Source organism: Clinocottus analis, unplaced genomic scaffold, assembly GCF_023055335.1.
Source record: "Clinocottus analis isolate CAN_PGR_092001 unplaced genomic scaffold, fCliAna1.0.p SCAF_10, whole genome shotgun sequence".
NCBI classification, from domain to species: domain Eukaryota; kingdom Metazoa; phylum Chordata; class Actinopteri; order Perciformes; family Cottidae; genus Clinocottus; species Clinocottus analis.
Genome location: NW_027175821.1, coordinates 18,061,997 through 18,083,620, shown reverse-complemented (window position 1 = coordinate 18,083,620; position 21,624 = coordinate 18,061,997). Strand labels below are relative to the sequence as shown.

The 21,624-nt window shown below is 40.8% G+C and overlaps 4 protein-coding genes across 7 annotated transcripts in view; 1 reads left to right on the top strand and 3 right to left on the bottom strand.

The window, feature by feature from the left end:
• Positions 1-1,111: 1,111 nt before the first annotated feature.
• Positions 1,112-7,894, bottom strand: rnf212 (ring finger protein 212). 3 transcript variants are annotated; one of them, XM_068593953.1, is made up of 13 exons: positions 7,634-7,890; positions 7,297-7,413; positions 6,672-6,733; positions 6,495-6,569; positions 6,244-6,300; positions 5,916-5,974; positions 5,761-5,820; positions 4,994-5,058; positions 4,374-4,434; positions 3,411-3,453; positions 3,152-3,206; positions 2,222-2,276; positions 1,112-1,452 (listed from the first exon to the last, which is right to left on the bottom strand). In XM_068593953.1, the coding sequence occupies exons 2-13, from the start codon at positions 7,403-7,405 to the stop codon at positions 1,308-1,310; spliced, it is 846 nt and encodes a 281-aa protein (XP_068450054.1). In that variant the 5' UTR covers positions 7,406-7,413; positions 7,634-7,890; the 3' UTR covers positions 1,112-1,307. The 3 variants fall into 3 exon arrangements, with proteins under 3 accessions (XP_068450054.1, XP_068450063.1, XP_068450070.1); XM_068593962.1 differs by having other exon boundaries at positions 7,509-7,642; XM_068593969.1 differs by lacking the exon at positions 2,222-2,276 and having other exon boundaries at positions 7,634-7,894.
• maea (macrophage erythroblast attacher, E3 ubiquitin ligase) overlaps positions 7,423-21,624 on the top strand; it is a 74,368-nt gene continuing 60,166 nt past the window's right edge. Inside the window, exons 1-4 of one of the 2 annotated variants that reach the window (XM_068593907.1) lie at positions 7,423-7,487; positions 9,315-9,406; positions 10,283-10,351; positions 10,824-10,921. The gene's annotated coding sequence lies outside the window, so the exon portion shown is untranslated. Of the gene's footprint in view, positions 7,488-7,867; positions 8,007-9,314; positions 9,407-10,282; positions 10,352-10,823; positions 10,922-21,624 lie in introns of those variants that run through there. The other variant, XM_068593899.1, reaches the window with a different exon arrangement.
• si:ch211-255i20.3 (transmembrane emp24 domain-containing protein 11) lies at positions 8,526-10,960 on the bottom strand. Its single transcript, XM_068593980.1, has 5 exons — positions 10,831-10,960; positions 10,254-10,345; positions 9,322-9,447; positions 8,987-9,133; positions 8,526-8,675 (listed from the first exon to the last, which is right to left on the bottom strand). Exons 1-5 carry the CDS (start codon positions 10,958-10,960, stop codon positions 8,526-8,528), a joined length of 645 nt encoding a protein of 214 aa, XP_068450081.1.
• spon2b (spondin 2b, extracellular matrix protein) lies at positions 13,153-20,904 on the bottom strand. The gene is made up of 6 exons (XM_068593939.1): positions 20,825-20,904; positions 19,240-19,485; positions 18,689-18,912; positions 17,024-17,215; positions 16,722-16,908; positions 13,153-14,112 (listed from the first exon to the last, which is right to left on the bottom strand). The coding sequence occupies exons 2-6, from the start codon at positions 19,472-19,474 to the stop codon at positions 13,934-13,936; spliced, it is 1,017 nt and encodes a 338-aa protein (XP_068450040.1). The 5' UTR covers positions 19,475-19,485; positions 20,825-20,904; the 3' UTR covers positions 13,153-13,933.

Below are 21,624 nucleotides of genomic sequence, written 5' to 3'. Positions count from 1 at the left end.
GAGAGAGAGAAAGACTGTTGGCAGTGTGCACAGGGGTAAGTAAAAAAAAGTGTAGAGAAATAAAGAGGAGATGTCTTGAGAACTATTTCAAAAGAAAAGTGCAACACACACATTATTGTACTTGTGGAAAAATACCACATAGGAGATGACCCTGTGTGTGTGTGTGTGTGTGTGTGTGTGTGTGTGTGTGTGTGTGTGTGTGTGTGTGTGTGTGTGTGTGTGTGTGTGGGCATAAGGGAGCGATGAATCTGATTTAGTCTTCTCCCTGTCAGAGTGTGACACCATGACAGCTTAGTCCGCCTCAGGGAGCCATTTCTCTCTAAGTGGACCTTAAAAAACAGGAAACGACTTCAAATCCCACTGGAGCACACACGGATCAGGCCTACTGACTCCGTACAATGCCCTGTAACTTCTCACACACACACACATGCTAGTTAGTGCCTGACTATGGCGTGTACAAACCCAGAACACAAACACACACACACACAGTCACACCTGAGCCCTTTTCAATAGCCACCATTCAACACCTTGACAACCGGGGACAATAGAGGCAAAGACGCGGGTCGACAGAGAGAGCGCCGACCTGCCTGAACACATCTGGCCGTCCTCGCCACCCGCTTCACTGCATCGGCTTCTCCTTGTGATGACTTCAGGTGATATCATGTGTCTCGTATGGCTACACTTTGCTTTGCCCTCACTTGCAGCCGTTTTGTAACAAGATTTGAGGGTGAAATCACGAGTCATGTTACCGGCGGTACGAGCGGCGGGCCGGCAGCGCGGAGGCCGTGTTGTTAAGGGGAACGACTGCTTCTTGACGTCGCTGCAGCATTTCGTCTGTCATCCCCGGAGCCTTGTTGAATCCAATAAATGGACGTATTTCTTCCTGTGTGCATAATGCCAGTCCGTCTTGGTAACTTGAACAGGTGCTGGAGCAGCAGAGTGAGCCGCTCGGCTCTGTGGGTCCAGGCCTGCGGGTCTCTCTGCTGGATTAGTGAAAGTACTTCACGTTCGAAAACAACACGGCAAAACAACTCCAACTCTAGTGGGTGACGTGACCTGACACCAGATGCTGTACGTTATATATTTCATTCATAAGCAAACCAGACTGATGTCATCATTTCATCGCTTTAATTGATTGTGAGCCAATTCAACAAAACAGAATCTGAGCGAAGTCGTTTGTGTAAAGTATGATACGAGCCGAACGCATTTCATTTCACCTGGGAATCCAGGGCTGTTAAAACAGACACAAATATCTCCAGACACACATCGGAGGCCGGGTGTATTTCCTCAAAGGGCTTCATGACAGTTTATGTGTATGTTTGATTTGGAGGAGGGCTGACCAGGGAGGACATGCTGTGTCTGAAGGAGGAGAGAGGTTTGAAGAAGGGAGACTTCCACCCAGAGCTCTGGCTGTACGAAACATCCTGGGGCATCGGAGATCCTTGAAAACGGCTGGGGGAGGAGAGGAGAGAGATTTACTCTTCAGTTGTATTTACTTTGTTTTTGTCATCAAATACCATGAAATGCCCATCATCAACAACACATTACTCTGTCCCTCAATACTTTAAAACATTCCCTGCTTTTATCATTTACATTATCCTTTATAATCCTTTATTAGTCCCTCAGTGGGGAAAATACAGGATTACAGCAGCACTGCTCACAAGTAAATAAGAATTAAGTAAGTAATACAAATAAACAGTAGAACGGTAATAAAACTAAATAAAAAATTAGCAGTAAAAAGAATATTTAAATACACAGATGGAAAAAAAATATACAGATGGAATGAGAAATATACTGTAAAATATAAAGTAATGAGTAATGTTTTTGTTGGGGACTATTTTCAGCTAAAGATTTGGTGTGGTTGTAAATAGTTTGATGTATGTGAGATTAACCAAACAGTGCTAATATTAATGCTAATAAAGGAAACTCTCATCCATTTATTGTTGCTTATTGTTGTGTTTTTATATTTCTGGACAACAATGGAGCTCTCGAGCACATGTAGAAGGTGTTTCTGCTCAAAGCTTTGCTGTGATTTTTGAATTGATTCATGAATTCATTAAAAATATACAGACACACTTGCAGCCTCTTGTTAGGCTCACAATCAGTCGAACAAGTTGCTCACGCTGGAAACCTGCAGTTGATCAGCTGAGAACATGTAAAAACCCTAAATCTCTATTATCGTGATTTCACCAGGATGTCTTTAATGAAGGAAACGCGTCACCTGACTGTGGCCGAGCGAGCTGAGTGGTTGGACGACCTGTTGTGAGGGATGGTGCCTAAACAAAACACCACAGAGATCCAGCGTTAACCTTTACCTCAGCTCAGATATAATGGCTCATAATTATTGTAAAATGCCAGAGATATTTCTGGGTCATTATAGGCTCATGTGTTTCTTCTCCCATCACATGCTGCAAGTCTCATTTGGAAAATCCTCCAGACATAAATGTCGATGTTGCTAAACCAACAGGGCAAAACACTGTACGTCTCTTTATAATAAATGACACGTGGCATCCTTAACTGGTAAAGACAATAAATAAATCTGCTACCGCTGGTTAAATATTATGATTTCCTTCAATGCAATAATTGTCTCACCAAACGCTCAACACAGATTTAGTGAGGATCTGCACAATCCTTTTGACATTTGAAGGCTGTCATCAAATTTATCTGCCACAATGGAGGTCAAATCCTTTAAGGAACTTAATAATACAATCAAAGAGAATGAGCTCAGAAGGTGTAATCCCAAACATAACAAGAGCCAACATCTGTACTGGTTTAATCCCTGTGGGTGGTCAACCGTGGAGTCCATCACCACCGAACAAGGTTGCGAGAAGGTTCTGTCAGGTGATTATAGTGCAATTATGTCTGTGTCAATGTGACATCTTGTTTATAAACACGCAACCTTAAATGCATACCTCTAGCAGACAGACTTTATTGTGTTGTATCCTTGGTAGCATAACATATGGGATTTTTCAAAGCCCCCTTTGTGCAGTGCTCGTATCCAGATTCTGAGTCAAACACCATGAATTTACTGGTATAATGTCTCAACAGATGAACCACTAAAGCAGATCGAAGGTTATGAGCTATACTTGAAACTGAAAAAGAACATCTTCCTATAGCGAGAACAGAAAAACACAAGTTTTATGACACGTACCCATTCGTCCATCTTGTGGAGGACTGATTAATGACAGTCTGGGGACCGTGTTCGGCTGAAAGACAGAGACACGCAGAGAGGAAAAACACAGAATCATGACTTTTTAATTGCTTGTTCTTCAATACTGTTATTCTTCATGCACCCAAGTCACGCAGTTAATGTGAAGATGCTCTATAATCCTGACGGATCCCACACGGTAGATTACACAAGCTGTATACCAGAAATGGAAGCTTACTGCAGGTGAAATAATGACACTTACTTTCCTGAACAGACTCCTTTCATCCATGTCCATGTTTTCAGTGCTGCAAGACATGAGAGCACGCTTCATTAGTCCGGTTGGTTTCAGTCGGCTGAGCACAGCAGTGGAGCCTGAACCTTTTTTTTTTTTTGTTTCATTCCAAAGACAGATATTCACCTTGTGAAACACTGACTTTTACTTTTTAGGAGAGTGCAACAAGAACTCCCCCACACACTTTACAGGTCAAATATTACTTGAGAATGAGATAATGGAAAGCTTTCACATAGATTTGTATTTGACAAATTCATAATAATGAACATCTGAACAGTAGTATTTGATACAGGAAAATGTTGTGTTGAAGAATTTACTTATTTGACAAATCTCATCAAAGCACTCATCATGATCACTCTTCGTCTGTTTTTTATGCATTTGTTGGTCTTAAAGAACAACTGCAAAATGTCAAGAAAAAAAAAATCTAAACATATTTGAAAATACTTCCTGGTCAACTTCCTTTTAAATAATAAATTTACTTTTTGAATGGAATTAGCATCATCCCTACAGGCATGGCGGAGATACTGTGAACGGGGTTAAAATCCGCTGTCCATCATCTACACGCTCAGAACTAGAATCTAATGTCTCAGTGGATAAAAAACAGTTGTACTATAAAACTCGAGCAGACAATCAGTCCTGTGTCAACGGTGTCTCGGAAACCCAAGAGGGAATCCTGACTAAACCCAAGCAAAGCTTAGCTTTTTCAGGTGTGTGTGTGTAGATAACCGCGGGGCACGGCAAAGCTATACAGCAGCTAAAGCTAACATAAGGCTGAGCTCAGGATATAGCCTGTTTGCACTGTGAAATACCTCTAACATTCTCTCCCTCTCTCTCTTTAGGGTGAGAGGTAATGAAGTGCAGAGTAAAGAGAAACATGAGGTGAAGAGATGTTCAGAGATACGGTGTGAACAGGTAGGGAGGGCCGATACTCACATATTAGTCGTTGAGGAGTGTCTTGAGAGGGTCACAGGGGTTTGATACGGGATCTGTAGGACTGACACCGAACAAGAGAAACAACCTTAAACACCAACAAAGTCTATGGATGAAGATTAGACATGAGATGCCATACAGGGAATGTATGAAAATACACGGATCTGTGATATGACCGCAAAGACGTGACGCGAGCCGGTTTCATAGTCAGTCAGTCCTGATTTTGTCTTTTTTTCAGCTGCTTTGTCTTATCGGTATTCATATAAGAGTTTTGTAAAGGAAGTAGTAGCGTTGATTGTCCTGCCTTAATATTTAAAGGGCAGTTTTGGATATGTAATCTTGTCTATATAACTAATACTTACTTTTCCCTCTTTTTCTAAACACATAGTGTTTTTTCTTCATTACGGTCTTCGGCTGGAGTAATATTGAAGATATGACACATTTGACTCTCATATGAACAACAGTGTAAGTGTGCTCTGTGTTTTTGGACATCTGATCTGCTCAGACGTGGCCTTGCCTTGGACTCGACTACTAAAGGCCTGCTGGTAGTACAGTACAATATAATACTGTCTCTAATCACCAGCACAATGGTGACACAAAAATATGAAATAGTTTTTTTTTACCTGATTTTTGTCCATGCTGAGAATAGGAACTGTGGCTCATCTGAGGCACCGATGAACCTTTGGCACTGAGTGAAAACGGCAATAAACAAGGTTAATAAGGGAAAAAGACGAGCTGCTAATAACATGTCTTCAGCCAGACAAATTATTTTAAATCAATATTTAGTCTGAGGTTTTTCTCCCAGTATTTCCACCTTTGGGTTGTATTTTACAGAAGGTTAAAAAAGGACTTTGCTGCAGTACTGATGTCGATGTGCCAGAAGTGACACCTAGTGAGCAGAGAGGAATAACAGCCAGCTGGTTGTAAATAACTTTATAGGCTAAAGTGCTGCCAAACTCAAAGAGGCCATTTCATTTCAAATCATTACAGGTTTTAGCACCTCCAGAGATCATTTTGTGTAATTTGAAGCTGGAAAGATCGCCTTCAGAATGGGAAATTTAAATCAAACATGAGCCAAATAGTTATTAGCAAACACTTTGGAAAATACATTTTCAGGTTAGTCTGGTTTGTGGAACAGTTAAAGACAGGCTAATTACACAGAAACTTGGCTGTTAAAGTAGGAAAACTTGACCACTATTGATCAAATGTACAAGCATTAAAACAAATATTATTGCCTACAAACTTTTTGAACAGAGTTGTATATTTTAAGAGGTCTTAAATCTTAGAAAACAAATTAATAGCACACATTAAGATGGGTTAAACCTATCATGACATCGTCAGCACGTATGTCTGAATATATCATTATATGGGGATCTACTCTCTGCTGTACCTCTGATGCTGAAGAGAGTTTTCCAGCTGAGAGATGTAGGCACTCTGTTCATTCAGCTTCCTTTTTAAAGGGATACAATCAAAATAAATAAGAGGCACCCACATTTTTATGAATTTCAGTTCAGAAATGAGTATGAAAACGTACTTTGAACTTACTTTGCCATCTGCTGCATTTCTTGCTTCATCTTGACTAATACCTCTTCTAAATTCTCATTCTGCAATCGATAAAATGGTTGTTGATATTGTTGTACAGCACGTATGACTACATTACACTGTAAGTAGTGTTTATATATAGTTAGCAGGCCTAAAATACAACAGGAAACTAACACAATTAGCTTTTAACATAACATAAAAAAAGGATGTCCCACAATGAATTGGAGGAAATACGACTGAACTTCAGAAATACAGTGTGTTACCTGACAAATGAAGAAAAGCAAACCCTCAAAGGCACGTGCACAACAACAAACACACGGATGTCTCTCACCCTTTGCTGGTAGTAAGTCAGGAGTCTCTTTTGATGTCTTGCCTGGAACATTATAACCTAAGAAAAAGGAGGAAACAGCGAGTTTAGATCACAACAAATGTCCAGCTCAAATCATCTTCGACTGAGTGAGACAGACTGAACTGATGTAAGAACAGTCAACCAGACTGTTCTTACATATATGTTTTACATTACATTTTATTGTTTTACATATATTCTTCAATAGTGCATGATGAGATTGAAAATTAACTCACTTTGCTGATTTCCGCGATGTTTTTGGTCGCCACAGAGTTGATGTCGGAGAACAAAGCCTTCACGTCTGAACTGCTCTGAAACAAAGACGTTTCACATGACTGTGAAGACAGCAGGTCATGTGATGAAGTGTGATGTTGTCCCACGCTACGCCCTTTAATGAGAAGAAAACTGCTTACTTTGTCAGACAGAGCCGATACTTGGCATTTGGAACTGCATATTAAACACTTGCCTGGTTTTCCTGAATGAAAAGTTGCAAATATTATACGGGCAGAATACAAAATGCATAACCTTTCAAGGCTCACAGTGAACGTAGAGGACATGTAGACTGGAACTGAACAAGATGGATTCATAAAGTGCTTTGGCCTGAGACCCAGAATGGATTATGTGTGACTCCTGGGTTTGACTCTGGAAGCCAGCCAGAGCTAATTAAAAAATAATCAAACTCTTGAGAGTTTGGCTAAGATTAGACCCATCAAGAAACACAGTCCTGGCTTGCGAATATGTTTAGAGGCTCCCAAAGTGGGACAAAGGGACTTCTAGGAGTGTGTACTTCAAGATTTCCCACATCAACAACGTTGATGAATGGTGTAATTTCATATATGAGCCCCCTTTGCAGTTATACAGGGATGGACAAGAACAACATGAAACCCAGTGTGACCATAAATACTATGGGTGTAAAAGTGAGTCATCAGCTCTGCAACATCCCTCGACGTCCAATAGGTGTCCCTGTTCAATCACACTTCGACCTGCCTGCTCAAACTGAAACAGTGCTGAACTATTAACAAAAACAGCGATTTGTACCTTTTTGATAACAGACACTGCAGATGACATGGCCACAGGTGGTGACCGCCAGCTTTCTGTCCGCGCTGGGAGACAGGAAGCAGGAGTTGCAGCAGACCCAGTAAGACATCTGAAGAGCTGCAAGAAGATGGAGGTCCGAGTCACGTGACGGTTCCGTTAACTGGCGTCGCTGACTCGTTGTTGCTAGCAGGGTTAGTTTGTACATATGTCACCTTCATTGAGCTCTTAAACACGTGTCTGTGTTCGTGTTAAGTTCAAGACACCTTCATAACTCGGCTCAACACTTTTTTTTTTTTTTTTACAATTACGTGAAGCACGTGGAGGTTTATTACGTTACCGTTGATGTCCCGCTGCTGTCTAACGATAAATAATGGACCTGTGAGAGAAAAGGGACGTTATGAGCTTTTAATCTAGTTTAAACTACATCACCTCACTAAACTACAGGCGTTTGTCTGATGACTAATTATCTGACGTAACTGTCGGTCTAGCTGGATTAATATTTCCCTAATGTTTAGCTAACTTCAGCAGAACCTTTCTCAGTCCTGACTAAAGCTAAAGCTAAAATAACGTCTAGCTAACCTAGCTAGCTCATTTACATATGCGTAAACTACAAGAGTAGCTAGCTATCTGCTCTCTGGTCGACAAAGTGTTGAGTAACGTTAATCTATTACAACTTTGACAAGGAAGTTACACAAATATCTGAACATGAGGTAAGTCATGCATATAATTTGCTGTTTAAGTCATTTTTTTTAAGTTCAAGTTTCATGTTTTTTTAAAGGATTGTTTTGAAAGGGAAATAATAACGAAACATTTTGTCAAATTACATTTATTTTTTTCCACATAGTATCCTATAAACTATAGTTATACGTTTATCTTTTTCAGTAGTAGAAACTGTTGTGTCAATATCGGCCCCAAACAAGATTACAGTTAACTGCAGCCGAGTAATGTGGTTATAAGAGCAGCAGAGTTAATAACAACCATTAAAAAACATTGTAGTATTTGGCTAGTTAGATTTTTCATAGCACACAATGTTAAAAAACATTTTAAAGCAGTTGGTGTTTATTTGGTCTGTCTCAAATCCTTTTAATAATATTTTAGCCGTAGTCCGTTTTTAATCCTTTCTGCTATTTGGTTTTGATTAAAGGCATAGAGTATGCACTCTACAGTACACTGAGACAGGTGTGGGCAGGCCATCAGGCTGAGAGCTGATAGGTCAGAGGTCATCTTCATCAGACAATCTTCTTGGCGATGAAAAAGTCTTTGAGTCTTTTCATCTGCCAGAAACCAACCGACAGCAGAATAGAGGTCTGCACCACGGCCCACCACAGCACTTTACTGTTGGTCTCCTCGCTGATCTGACGAAACACCTCCTCTTTCTCCTGAATGAGAAAAATACATTCAGAAAAACAATTTCAGAAGAAATCCTTATGTTAATTCAAGATCACATGTCAGATGTCATGGCCTATGATATTTACTTTGATGCAGGCTGAAATATAAGCGTCATTAGAACTATGATGGTAAATATTTAAAAGTGGAACACTAAGAGCTGGCTTTCTATCGTTTCCGGATACTGTACAGACAGGTACCACACCTCTTTCCTCTGAACTCCTTCTTGTGCAATGTACTCGCATGTACCGTCATATCATGGGATTGTTATGTTTGCAGACAGGACAGTGAAATGCTGATTTACCCTCTGGTACTCCTGTTGCCTGGTGATGTACATCATCTGATCTACGAGGTGTCTGAGGCTGTTCTCCAAAACCTCCATGTTGTTTTTGGTCTTGTCAGGTTTGGGGTCAATCGAGTGCTCTCCCATCTGAACGTCCAAATGTAGCTTCTGTGCAGCCGGATGGGGGGAATAATAATGGGTTATTAAAAAATATAATATATATGATTTGTTTTCACAGTAATCCGAAAAGCTGACTGAGTGTGCGATATAAGATTGTAATAATGCAATACTGTATGTGTTGCTGCCATGTCCCTTTGTTTTTAAATCCATTTTCTGTGTGTGTCCGTAGGTCTCACCAGCCTCTCTCCAGCAAAGACAGCAAACCTTGTAGAGTTGGTTTGGAAGCAAAGGTAGTGCTGACCAGAGGCGTGAGCTGTGAAGGTGAATTTACTAAATTTACCGTAGCGCTTGGACATCACAACCTTGAGAGCAGAGAAGACACTGTTAGGGAAACATTTCCTCATCTGTGGATCAACAAAGTGAGCTAGTGTTCGTAACTATTTAATTCTTTTTTAAATTGGGACCACCTGATTGGGCAAAAAGCAGTGGACGAAAGTAAATAAGCACATTTTCTCAAGTACTGTACTTTAGTACACTTTAGAGTATCTTCATTTTGTGCTACGTTATATTTCTACTCAACACTTTAGACAATAGTAATGTACTTTTCACTCCATTATTCATATTTAAAGTACATGTATGTAAGTTATTTTTCTGATCAAGATTTTACAAACAAAATGGGATCAGCATATAAAATATGATGTTTATTTGGATTTAACTGCCCAAAAGTATATAATGCATTTTAAATGTACTCCACCTCAACCAGCATATTCATTATATATGCATTGGTAATAATTACCCATTAATCTAATAATATAACACTGTACTTTTACTTCAGTACATTTTTTATTGTAATTGAGTATATCTAGAGTGTGGTATTACTGCTTTTACTTCAGTAAATGACTGACAAAAAGCTGAACTGGAGTTCGAGACTGACGCTATTGTGCAATCACAAAAAAAAAGAAAAAGTTCATGCTGTAAGTTTTATACGTTTTTTAACATTCAAACTGTGCAGTGCTGATCTTTAGTAACACTGTGAAATGCATTTCATCCTCGTTTGGGTTTCGTTTGAATGGAGAAACCAGTCAGCACGTGTTTTAGTGTAGCATCACACACACATATGTTAGGGTGCGAATGGCTTGATGATAAACTTCTCCTGTGAGTGCAGTACCTCATGGTTTGGGTCTCTGACTGTCACAGTGACGCCAAAGTGAGGAGAGGAGGAGAACGCCTTCATATCCCAAGGCTCCAACAAAAAATAACCTGAAGGTGAAGCACAGTCTCACATGAGTGCATTCACACACACGTTGCCAACGTTGTTAGAAAAGTAAACATAAGTAATAAGATTCAGCATGAAGAGAGAATAGAAAAATGCATTTTTATATTAGGCTCTGAATATTTACTGTATGCACACTATCACCCAACAGAACAAAACCGATACTGTTGGACTTATTGTAGGAAACATGAAGTACTTTTCACTACAATCTGTGATGTGTACATTGAATTGAATACTCTTAACATGGTCATGGCTTTTTGTTATCACAGAGACACTACATCGTTACATAAATGGCTTTTGCACTTGCTGAAGTCAGAGACAGAATAGTAAGGGGGAACATTTAACATAAATGTGTGATTCAACAATCCCGTGGCAATTCACAATACAGTTTTCCAAATGTTACTCAACATTCATTACTTCTGTTGAGATTGTAAACAACACTCAGGAGGAATATTCCCTCTCCAGGACTCACCGGTGACCAGCATGTCTTCAGGAATCTCCTCGATGATGCACTTTTCCTCCTGCTCTCCGAGATCAAAATACATAGCTGCTGCCAACATCAGGTAACACTGGAGGAGGAAGCCAATGCCTTGCAAAGTCATTTTCAGTTAACAATGAGCTATTCAATTACAATACATGTGAGGTTGACCGAATGTTTGGCTCCTGGTCCAAGTTTAGGTTTTTTTTGTAATCTGCAAATTCTAACTCAAGATTGAGGTATTTTTCATCGACTACCGACTAAAGCCGGACAGACATGTCCAATAGCATAAAGTGGACGGCTGTGAAGGCAACAGTTTGAGTGTGAGAAACTCACAGGTGCTACTTTGTGTGACGAGACATTCTGGTCGTCTAGAGATTGGGTAAACTGTGAGCCAATAGCAAAGCGGCAAAAGATAGTGATTGATTGGGACTGACTACTTGCAGAAATTACAGATAATCCAACAGTGTGCTCATAATACACAAACTTGGAAGTAGAAGTAGCATAGTGACCCTTCAAACACATCCCTGGCATATTAAGTGTTGTCTATTGTCATTATAAGAGCGGTGGTACATCGGGTTACACATGTTGATGTTTATTAGATTGCAGTAGACTTGATCAACACTGCAGTTGACTTATCTTCCACTGCCGGGGCCCGCTCTGCAGTTACGACACTAAATGGAAAGTGAAAGATGCTGAACTGTGCCCGAAGGCATAAATCACGAGCTACAACAAGATGCAAGAAGAGCGAGTAATAAATCCACTTTGGTTCTTCCTCCAGGGTGAGCATATGTATGAGCACACTCTTGTATAGTAATTGATGGTTTATCTTGACAAACGCCCTTCTCATCTGGCCTACTGACATATTTCTAGTTTTTAAACCTGTTTACCTTTTAAGCACGACGAATTACCAATGTCACAGTGTCTGTTACTACAGTATGAGAGATCATTCAAATGTCTTTGAAACCTGAGTAGAAATTGTAATACAAGCCATTACATACGCTAGTTGCCATCTGCAAACCCGAGATGATGTCACTTTTAGAGTAAACCCCCGTAGAAAGTTTGAATACTAAATCAACATGTTTAATATACCAGCCATTGAAATAGTAGATTCAGTTCTAAACAGCAATGGATTTATACAGCGTCTCCGTGTCATACTACTACTCTTAAACTATCATTATTCTTCAGTGAACCAAATAGTGCCACGTATTTTGTTCTTACAGTATTCATTTTACAATATTTTATATTGTATTGATCTGCTTGTTTGTTGTCTATAACAAACATTAATATATACAGTAGCACATTTTTTACTTTCTTCATGTATCCTGAGCAAACCAATACAAACTCCCTTTTGGTATGGTAGTAAAACCATTTTGTTGGTTATACATCACGTATTCTTCATCCTATATTACTGTATACTTGGCGTGTGCTTCTCCCTTCCACCTTTCCAACGTAAGCTGATGAAAAGGAAAGCCAGAAACTGGATCTGCTTCTGTTTGTCTTGATTCTCTCAGTCATTTTCCTCTCCCTCTTCATTCAAAACAGAAGGAGCTCCCTTTTGCACCAGATGTTTCTTTCTTCTTGCAGTTCAATCTGTCATTTGCAGTTCACCTTCTATGTTGCTTGGTGGGAAGGGGTGGGGGAGTGATTTTTTTTTTATCAAACTGTGCTGTCGTTGTCCTGCCAAGAAACCTTTTTCTGAAGAAAAAAAGAGGTCACCTTACGTGTAACTGAGGTCTGTTCTGGCTATTAAATGGAACTCCCACTTCCTAGTGGGATGTGCTGCGCTGGACGTCACAGCATGAAGTACATACACTCTGTGAAATTTCAGGCCTCCTGAGCTAAATCAACATTTGGTGAACTGTTTTAAATAGTGAGCACAATCATCAGTTTTATGACCAACACCTCATCAGGGGGAATCCTCGCCAACACCGCGGCTCGAACCCCTGGCTCATCTAGTTGAAATGATTTCTCTCTATATTTAATTTGATCCTGCAGACTCAGTGTCAGTAGCCCAAATGTGTGGTTCAGATTTAGAGGTCAATCATTGCAGTGCGCAGAGGCACTAAAGAAGGATTTGAATCCATGTGGTTTTACTCTCAGTTGTTGATTACTCCAACTGTACACAATGTCCTAAATGTCTTCAGACCACCAAGATACACTTACCAAGGAATTTACAGTACCTTAAAATATATTTACACTTTATTGATCAGACAAAAACAAATACATAAAACATTTTTGTGTACATCTTTTTAATTTCTTTATTTCTTTATTTTTACAAAAAACTACTATCGTATCATAAAGGCCTACAAATTATTACATTGAGATTTGATATACTGTACACTACAGGTTAAAATCCTGTCAATAAATATATTCTTTGTCTTCAGGAAAACAACCACAGTGTCTCTGTGAACTTTATGTTTTGATTGCGGGGCGAGCTGTACATTAATTTCTATGTCTGACTCTGTTTTTAGCTAGCACTGCTGCACTTCGGCTAAAGGAACAATTGAGGCATCATGTTTCCCCCAGGTGCCATAGCTGATATTTGAATTTTCTGTCGTATTTTTTTTGATATAAAGATTAATGTGTACATTTTCTCTTTTTTTTTCTTCTCAAATCCGCCTGATGGAAGCTGCTGGGACTTGTAATCCACTGTGACGAACACATTTCTGTGATCTTCAGAACGGTCCAATTAGAAACAAGTTAAAGTGTGAAATGAGTTTTCAGTTAATAGCCATGTGGAAAACAGCAATGTTTTATCCCCAGACAGTTTAGATAATCTGCCAAAACTAAATTGGTGTCTAATAGCCGTTATGCCAAACTACACTTCTCTAGTGCTGTCAGATCTATCAATGTGACTTGAGGACGAGACCTTCTCTGCAGTAAACAGTCAGACAATCAATCAGTCATTTCCACAGACAGCCAATGGAGGAAAAAATGGCGTCCGCTTCATCATACTTATGTTTCATGTGCATACACCGTAGACCTTTTACTGTTGTCTTCTCCGTCTTCGTCCTTTCCTCCCCTTCCTGGATTTTCTCTCTTTCTTGTCTCTCCTGTGCTTCCTCTCTTTCTTCGCCCTCCTTTCCTGGCCTAGTCATAAACAGTTGTCTTGTAAGCACTTCCTCTCCTCCTCCAGCAGGGGGCAAGCTAATCCGTTGTTAGCCGAGTGCATGACGACATAGCGTGTGCGGTGCTGCACGCCTGAGTCTCCACACTTGCTTTTGCACAAGCCCCAAGGAGACCACAGTGACACCTCACAGTCCAGAGGGGTATCTGCAGAGGAAAGAGGGGGCGATTATAATCACATTGACATTTAGGCTCGGTTCCTAGTTTTTGCAGCTCTTGCAAATGGGCGTCCTTCCTAATTTTTCTAGATACGGTTCTCATTGTTTGGAAGTGGTTGTCATTTGTGAGTTTCCTTTTATAGGTGAGTGAAACAAAGAGGAATTAGTCGTGAGAGGGAAAATCACTGCCCATCGACCCTTATTTGTCCTTTCATAAAGGTGTAAAAGTAAATTATATGGAATTACAATAACTGGTAGCATGCTGCATGTGCAGCTCTTCACGAACCCACAGATTATTGGCAATGGTTTAGCTTCTGGCTACCTATATCATTGACGTATTATGTTACATGATATTCTCCATTTTTTTTTTGCTCTTTCTCCAACATGCTGGGCTACCTCGTTGAGAGCTTCCGCTCACCTGATTAGTATCACAGACTTAGTTGTCTGTTAAAGAGTAGAAAAGCAGCAGGATAGGCAGCGGCAGTACGGAAGCGACATTGATGGACGGTCGGACGGAAGGATGGAACAAGTAAGTCAGATCTCCCCTCACTTTGTGTGAGATCTGACTTACTTGTTCCACCTCTGTCCTTGATGGACACCATACAGGACAGACGTGACACAACGCTGTCACAAGCAAAAGTGATTCATCTTTTTGTATTTTAACAGATACAGTCTGGAGCAGGTGCTTTCCACTCTGCAAGGAAAGTTGTTGCTCCAGCTCTGGGCAGAGGGCATAAGACAGAGAGAGGCAGCGGAAGGATAAGCAGATGGAGGGGCAGGATGAAGGCAGGAAGCCCCAACAGATTCCTGGCCCCTCTCTCTGTTTGCTGATGTGTAGTCAAGGGAACAGACTTGGAGTCTGGGATGCTGAGTCAAAGCTTTTAAAGTCTGAGTGACTAGAGGTTTGAACTCTGAATCTGATTACTGGGCTGTCTGCTCTTCTGCCAGGTCAACACGCGGTCGCTTTTCTTTTGTCCGGCTCTCAAAACAAAACGATCCAGCTCAAGTCATCTGTTTAGACTTTCTGTTGTTAGTTATGTTTTTAGAAAAGATCATTTTCTTCCCTCCTTGGAGAACATCAGTTGCACCGAGTTGTTTGTTTCTACTGCATTGTTGGCTGTGCCTCTATTTTGACACACTTTTCACCTTAATTTTTCCCCCATGCACTGTTTCTATTCTTACTTGGCCGTTGGCCTTACAGTTGGCCTTTCATTTTGTACTCTTTAACCACTTATCTACACAACACAGAGTCTTACATTTTTACTGTTTTGGAACCAACATTAACTATACCCAGCTTAACCTTATGGATGCAGATCTTGTTAAAACATACGTGTCTGCATCCTATTTTGAGTCACGACAAAAACGTTTCTGTATGGTATTTATATGTAATTATTCTTCTGTAAATGCATCTTTAGGGTTTTCCACTGGATGCCAGATGCACCGTGGCACTTTCGGATGCCTTGGCCTCACTTGGCTTCTCTGGTTGGAAGTTATTGAGTTTGTGTGTGGCCTTTAATGGTTCCCAAATGCTTTCATTACTAAAACCCAAGCTCCTAGCATTGTGTGAAATACCACATCTGTTCTTTTACACAATTTTCAGCTTTTGTTATTTTCTTTGGAATGTGTCTATAACTCGATCAGTGCAAGTAGGTGGAGGGAAGCAGACGAGGGTAGGAATTGTGAAGGTTTTTTCATTTTGTTATGACTATTGGATATTTTACCTAGTAGTGTTTTCAAGTAAACAGTGTTATGTTTTACATTCCTGTTTCTCACTAAACATAAAGATACATAACATGTATCTTAGAGGACTTTGCCAGCTTCTTTCCTGCCTTTTCTGTCTCATTGTTACAATCTGAGCACTACTCTCATCTGTTCATCAGTGAAATAGTTTGAATCCCGGCAGCGGGAATTTGTAGAACAACCTTTTTGCCTTGTGCACATTGTCCCCATGCAAAATACAAAGAAATGTGGATCTAAAAACAACTCTTAAAAACATTGTTGCATAGAGCTGCTAATGGCAAAAAACTTCCCAGTATATCTTCTATCCTCAGGGTGAAAAATATAAGAGACTTTTGTTCGAACACTGGTACATTTAAAAATATAACATGTTTTGTTCTAAGGCTGCGTTGAGACCGACTGGCTGTCCTCTCATTCCCTTTAACAGTGGACTCTGGCAAACAGCAGGGTTTTCCGACAAAAAAGTTGAACCCTATACAACTTTTCCTGCTTTGCGCCATCATCTGACAAAACGTTGCATTGGCTCATCACAGAAATTCAAGCACACATTCCTATTATATTATGTCAATGTCGCATTTCTACTGTTAACTCAAGATTGTCACAATGAAAGTTACAAGTGTTGCGTGAATAAATTCCCAGAGCTGTTAAATCCTGTTTTTTTACTATTATTCTATACTGCTGTGCAGTGCTTTGGGGTCTCTTTAACCTTTTAAACACATTAATCTGTTACTCAACAAGCATCATTCGTTTTTTTCTTTTACTTGTTGTATCAATCATTTATATTTTGTTCATCATGCATGTGCCTTAAAATCATTAACGTCCCACATTTTAGTCAGTGCGAGCATCTTTGCTCAGACTTACTTATGAGTGTGTCCTTAATCTCGTTTCCTGTCGGCAGTTGGTTGGACTGGGTCGGCTCCACAGATAGGCTGAAGATCTGATTGGTCTTGTTTATCTTGGTCAGCATTACCTTGGCGATGGGCGGCAGGTGCTTCAGACGGGGGTAGTAAAAGGAGTTGGCAGGGTGGCTCGGGGAGGAAGACGTGATCTATGGAAGGGAAATGGTCAAGGGTTTATCAAGCAACGTTAGGTTCATGTCACGGTTCATCATTTTTGGCTTTGGATTGGTTAAATGTTGCTTGTCTTGGCTCAGGCTGACGCACCTGTGTGATTTTGTCCTGTGGCATGGTCTCGAAGTTGGGAGAAGAGAAGGTGAACCCGCTGTCGGTTCCTGCGTCGTATGGGAAAAGCTCCAGCAACACGTTGTCTTTCCAGTGGTCGCCGTCACACAGGTCAACGCTCTCCCCTCCCACAAACCAGTCCGGGCTTGGAACGAGACGCACGATAAACGACAGCTGCAGATAGAGAGGAGGAAGTAGACCGCGAGGAGGGAGATAGAGCGTGGGGGAAGAGAAAAAAGAGACAGAGAGGTAAATGAGGTTGTGGTTCGGAGTGAGAGATGGGAAAGACATTGGTGGGGAAGTTGTTATTATACCCTCACCCTCTATGATTTGGTCTTAGTGTTTGTCATTGGATGACCGTTAACCCTCATGACCTGTCAGTTTTTCTAATTGTATTTATTCTAATTGTAAACATAAAAGCTAAAAGGCTATTGTATTCGTTTGATGTATCTGTTCATCTACATCTTTTAAACTAGAAATAATAGGATTTCTTTAGATGCTACTGTGAAATAGCTTTAATGTCCTCATCAGATTCTTCCTGTGACGTTTAAGTACTCCACCAATTTAGTTTTGCTGTCCTCTAACTTTGTTGGACTCATGATGAACAGTTTTTATAAAAAAAGTATCTGAATCAATTTTGCAGAGCCAGAGGTATCGTCTTTTCTATCCTGTGCATTTGTCTTTCTTGTCAAAACTCCCCACCTACATTACCCAAAATGCAACTCAACAGCCGGCAGTGTGGACCAAGATTGGGGTTTGCGAAACGAGTTGCGGCCAAAGTAAAGTCATGCCGCTCGCCTAAAAGCAAGGATGAATAGCCGGCGAGAGAGTTCTGGAAAGCTCACTTCTTAACTCGACAGCCTCAAATTTGTTCTTCATTTTAGTCGTCAGCCCGAATTATGTGACATCACTTGAGGCACTTAATCAGACTACGTGCAACTCCCTCTGGAGCCCCAAAAGATTTCATAATGCTTTTCACACATGGTGTATAATTGGTTTCCCCTTTTTACCGCCCATATTTGATATGTATATCAAATTTCTTTCACTGTGTTATAATGTGTTGAAGATGTATCATCATACACCCACCGCCCTGCACCTGCTGTTATTTAAGCTTCAGCAGACAGATTCTGTTTCCAACTGGCATTTTTCCATTTCTCTCACGTCAACGACACCCTCTCGCACTCTCACTCTGTCTCGTCTCTTTTCCAAGCCTAACATTGTGGTCAGACGTGTCCCCGATTTAATGACCTGCCCAGAGGCTCATCAGTAGGAGGATTAACAGCCAAATACATAATTTGTAGAGACATAAATTAGGCGTGCTACATTATCGAATGCTCGGTAATTATACTTTCTCGGTCTCATTGTATAGTTTGTGCTGTTGCTACTCACAGTTGTAGTGCTGAGACATGCAACAACCTCATTGGAAAACACTTCACAGCAGAGTTCACAGGGGCAACCACACTCCTGATCGAGTTCAACTCAAGTATGTAAAATACTGGCAACATTTTTAAGAAATACTGTGGCCCTCTCACCGAGGCTGAGCAAAGCACGTCACCACCTAGTTATACATGGTTACCTATATGAAGGCCTCTAACACACTTGATGCCGTGACTCAGACCGAAGGAAACCAGTTGTTAAGTGACTTACATAAGAGTGCTTGGCGAAGACCTCAAACTCAGTGTTCGTCTGGCCTGTGCCTCCCACAACAGCGGGAGCGGAGAGGACCCCATAAACACTCTGGATGCGTTCGCCGGCCGCTTCGACTTCCTTCATGAGCGTCCAGGCCTCGCCTTTCTCTGCAAACTCCCTCACTCCGTTGCTGGCAAACCCATTACGCTGCCACATGTGGTAGTCAGAGCTATGGGTCACACCTGAAAGCAGCGAGAGAGGGAAAGGATGTTAGTTGTTGCAACAGGTATTAGTCTGCATTCAACGTAAATGTACATGTACAAATAAATGTGTATACACATTTAATGGAAAGAAACATTTATTCGTATGCTTTCTACTTTTAACAAATAGGAGAAATATATTGCCATTATCTTCCTGTGTACTGACCAACCAGGACATTCTTCTGTATTTACTATATATTTCTCTCTGTGTAGTTTTCTACATCATCTACCTGTTCATCTTCCGATGTCTGCTACCCAATACTGCGACTAACGAGAATACAGTATAAAACCAGCTTGCTGTGCACTTACCAATGACGTTTGACCACTGTGCAGGGGGACGGTAGACAGGATACTGTTTAGGGAAAGCTGCCTTGGTCCACTTGCCATAAAACGTTAGCTTGTACTGGGCTGGTTCTGAGGCTGTGCACATGGGGCCGTCAGTGGGAACAGGCATTGAATGAGTGCCTTGGCCCAGTGTCAGCAGCACGACGATCAGGTGGTAGAGTGCTTCGGAGATGGAGAGGATGTTCCTTGTGGTGTCCATGATGATGAAGTCTGATTCGGGGGAGGATGACGAATATGAATGTTGCAAGGGAGGAGAAAAGTTATTACAGGCAGTAATGTTTCTAGTCATCATTTAGTGTAATCGTCATATATGACGTATTTTTCCATGGTTTCTGCTGTGCTGTTGCCACACACTCAGAGTCTAATTCAGGGTCGACTAGCTGTTAATATTTAAGCCTTTACTCAAAGGAATTACCTAATTGTATTCTGCTAAAGAGGATTTCTTCACTCTTTATTGTACACATTCACTCCCTCTGTCCCACACAAGATTTGCAGCCAATAATTATTTGCCATATTCATTCTAACATCTATCCTTTCACTGTCAGATCTGGTACATGACAAGACAAAGAGACCTGGTTGAAGGGCAGAGCGTCTGGCTGCAGCATCAGTTTTGAGTTTAACAAGTGGGGCATGTGAGTCATGTGGGGAAATTTCTCAATTAAATGTTCTCAACAGTTTTTCCACTGTTTAGACTTGCTAAAGCAGTTAAGCCGTTTAGGATTTGCAGATGGAGATCTTGCATCAATTAGGACGCAAGTAGTAAAGGTTTGGTGTTTGTTGTTGCCATAGCTGCAGTCTGGTGAGCTGTTGAAGAATAAAGCTGTGTCAGCTAACCTTTCCCAACTTTAGATACTTCATCATATCTAAAGTTACATTGCCCTCATCCTGCAATTTCCCTGAACTCTTTGACTCGTCCGGGTCTCTTTTATAAATGCTTTTATCAGTATGATTAAAAAGTTATTCATGAATATGTTTGGAGAGTCTCTGATTAATGAAGAGCTTAATGTTCCCCATTAGGACATTCATTTTTAATGAAGCACATCATAGCAGCACATATTTGCTTCTCAAAGATACAAGTAACAGCATGCAAATAGTGTGAAATGCAGTTTGCTTCATGAAGTAGACCACTTAATATCTCACATTTTGCTTCATGCTTGCTCAAGAAATGTCTAGACAAGCTAATCTTACATATTTCCTCTTAATCTAATCATTTTTAATGTTGATGATGAAACAAAAGTGGGTGCTATTGCAGTTTACATATTGTCGTAAAAGTAGAGCATGATGTGTTTTAATAGCAGACGTTACACTAATTCATCCTTAATCTAACACTGCATTCATACAAAATCTTGGGCGTCCTTGCTTAAGTAAACTGAATTAGTTTTGTCTTAAGTATGAGTCCATACAATTCCCCCGTTACAGAAATAACTGCCAGTAATTATACATGCATACTTGGTAGTCCTCTACAACACAGCTGACATTTCCATTAATGTAAGAATCTCTGGGCTGTCATGTGGCGACAGGATGAAGACGTGCTGCGGAAACTACTCACTGATTTTGTTCAGGGTTCCAGATGAATGGAGGGTTGCAGCAGATGAGTGGAGAGGTGAGGAGAAGGGGAGAGGAGAGTGGTGGATATGGCTGTCGAGAGGAGTGACTGCGAACCTCCAAGTCCTCTTTCGCCTATTTATGTCTTCCAGGAGGTTCACCCCTCTCTCACTCCTCTCCCTCTTCCTCCCTTTTTCTTCCCCCTCCTTCCCCTTGTTGCTCCGCTCCCCGCTTTACATTTCTGTCAGTACGTCTATCTGCTTGTCAGTGACTTTCCTGCCCCCTTCTTGCCCTTTGACTTTGGTTCTCCCTCCTCCACTCTCCTCCTCCTCATCTCTCTTCTAGTCTTTTTAAGTAGCCCATTAACTGGCTAATGTGTTCAGCAGTTCTAGATGCACTGCCAGGGGTCCTGTCAGCTCCGTGGGTAGGGTGTCATTTCATAGTATGATACTGTAGGTCTCCATATCTACAAATATGACTAATGAGGCTAATGTATTTCTTTCTAGAATGATCTAAACTTCTCCTGGTCAGGGTTTTGGAATTGCAACTGAGCTGCTCGATCCAATTATGTCTGGAGTTGTATTGCCTGTGTCACAGTCAATTTGCAAACTCTTTTCCTGTGATTTGAGCTCGATTTGCGGCTTCATCCAACATGAAAATGCTGAGAAGTAAAAGTCTTTTACGAAGGTTATTTCAGGGGTTTACAGGACCGATGCACTCTGATACTTACACAATACGAAAACAATCAGTAAATTATTACATTTTCTTTCTACCGTCCTGGCAGCAGTTCACCTCTTTTAGTCA

What these genes read in the sequence shown, in the direction of transcription:
- rnf212 (XM_068593953.1), bottom strand. Translation starts at nt 7,405, where the DNA reads ATGTCTTACTGGGTCTGCTGCAACTCCTGCTTCCTGTCTCCCAGCGCG. An exon ending in GAAATGCAGCAGATGGCAAA is followed by an intron (nt 5,821 to 5,915) that starts GTAAGTTCAAAG and finishes CCCTTTAAAAAG; the next exon opens with GAAGCTGAATGAACAGAGTG. An exon ending in GCTCGCTCGGCCACAGTCAG is followed by an intron (nt 1,453 to 2,221) that starts GTGACGCGTTTC and finishes CTCCTCCCCCAG; the next exon opens with CCGTTTTCAAGGATCTCCGA.
- si:ch211-255i20.3 (XM_068593980.1), bottom strand. Translation starts at nt 10,960, where the DNA reads ATGACTTTGCAAGGCATTGGCTTCCTCCTCCAGTGTTACCTGATGTTG. An exon ending in TCTTTGCTGGAGAGAGGCTG is followed by an intron (nt 9,134 to 9,321) that starts GTGAGACCTACG and finishes CCGGCTGCACAG; the next exon opens with AAGCTACATTTGGACGTTCA. An exon ending in GGCAACAGGAGTACCAGAGG is followed by an intron (nt 8,676 to 8,986) that starts GTAAATCAGCAT and finishes TTTCTCATTCAG; the next exon opens with GAGAAAGAGGAGGTGTTTCG.
- spon2b (XM_068593939.1), bottom strand. Translation starts at nt 19,474, where the DNA reads ATGGACACCACAAGGAACATCCTCTCCATCTCCGAAGCACTCTACCAC. An exon ending in CACAGGACAAAATCACACAG is followed by an intron (nt 16,909 to 17,023) that starts GTGCGTCAGCCT and finishes TCCCTTCCATAG; the next exon opens with ATCACGTCTTCCTCCCCGAG. An exon ending in GATTAAGGACACACTCATAA is followed by an intron (nt 14,113 to 16,721) that starts GTAAGTCTGAGC and finishes TTTCCTCTGCAG; the next exon opens with ATACCCCTCTGGACTGTGAG.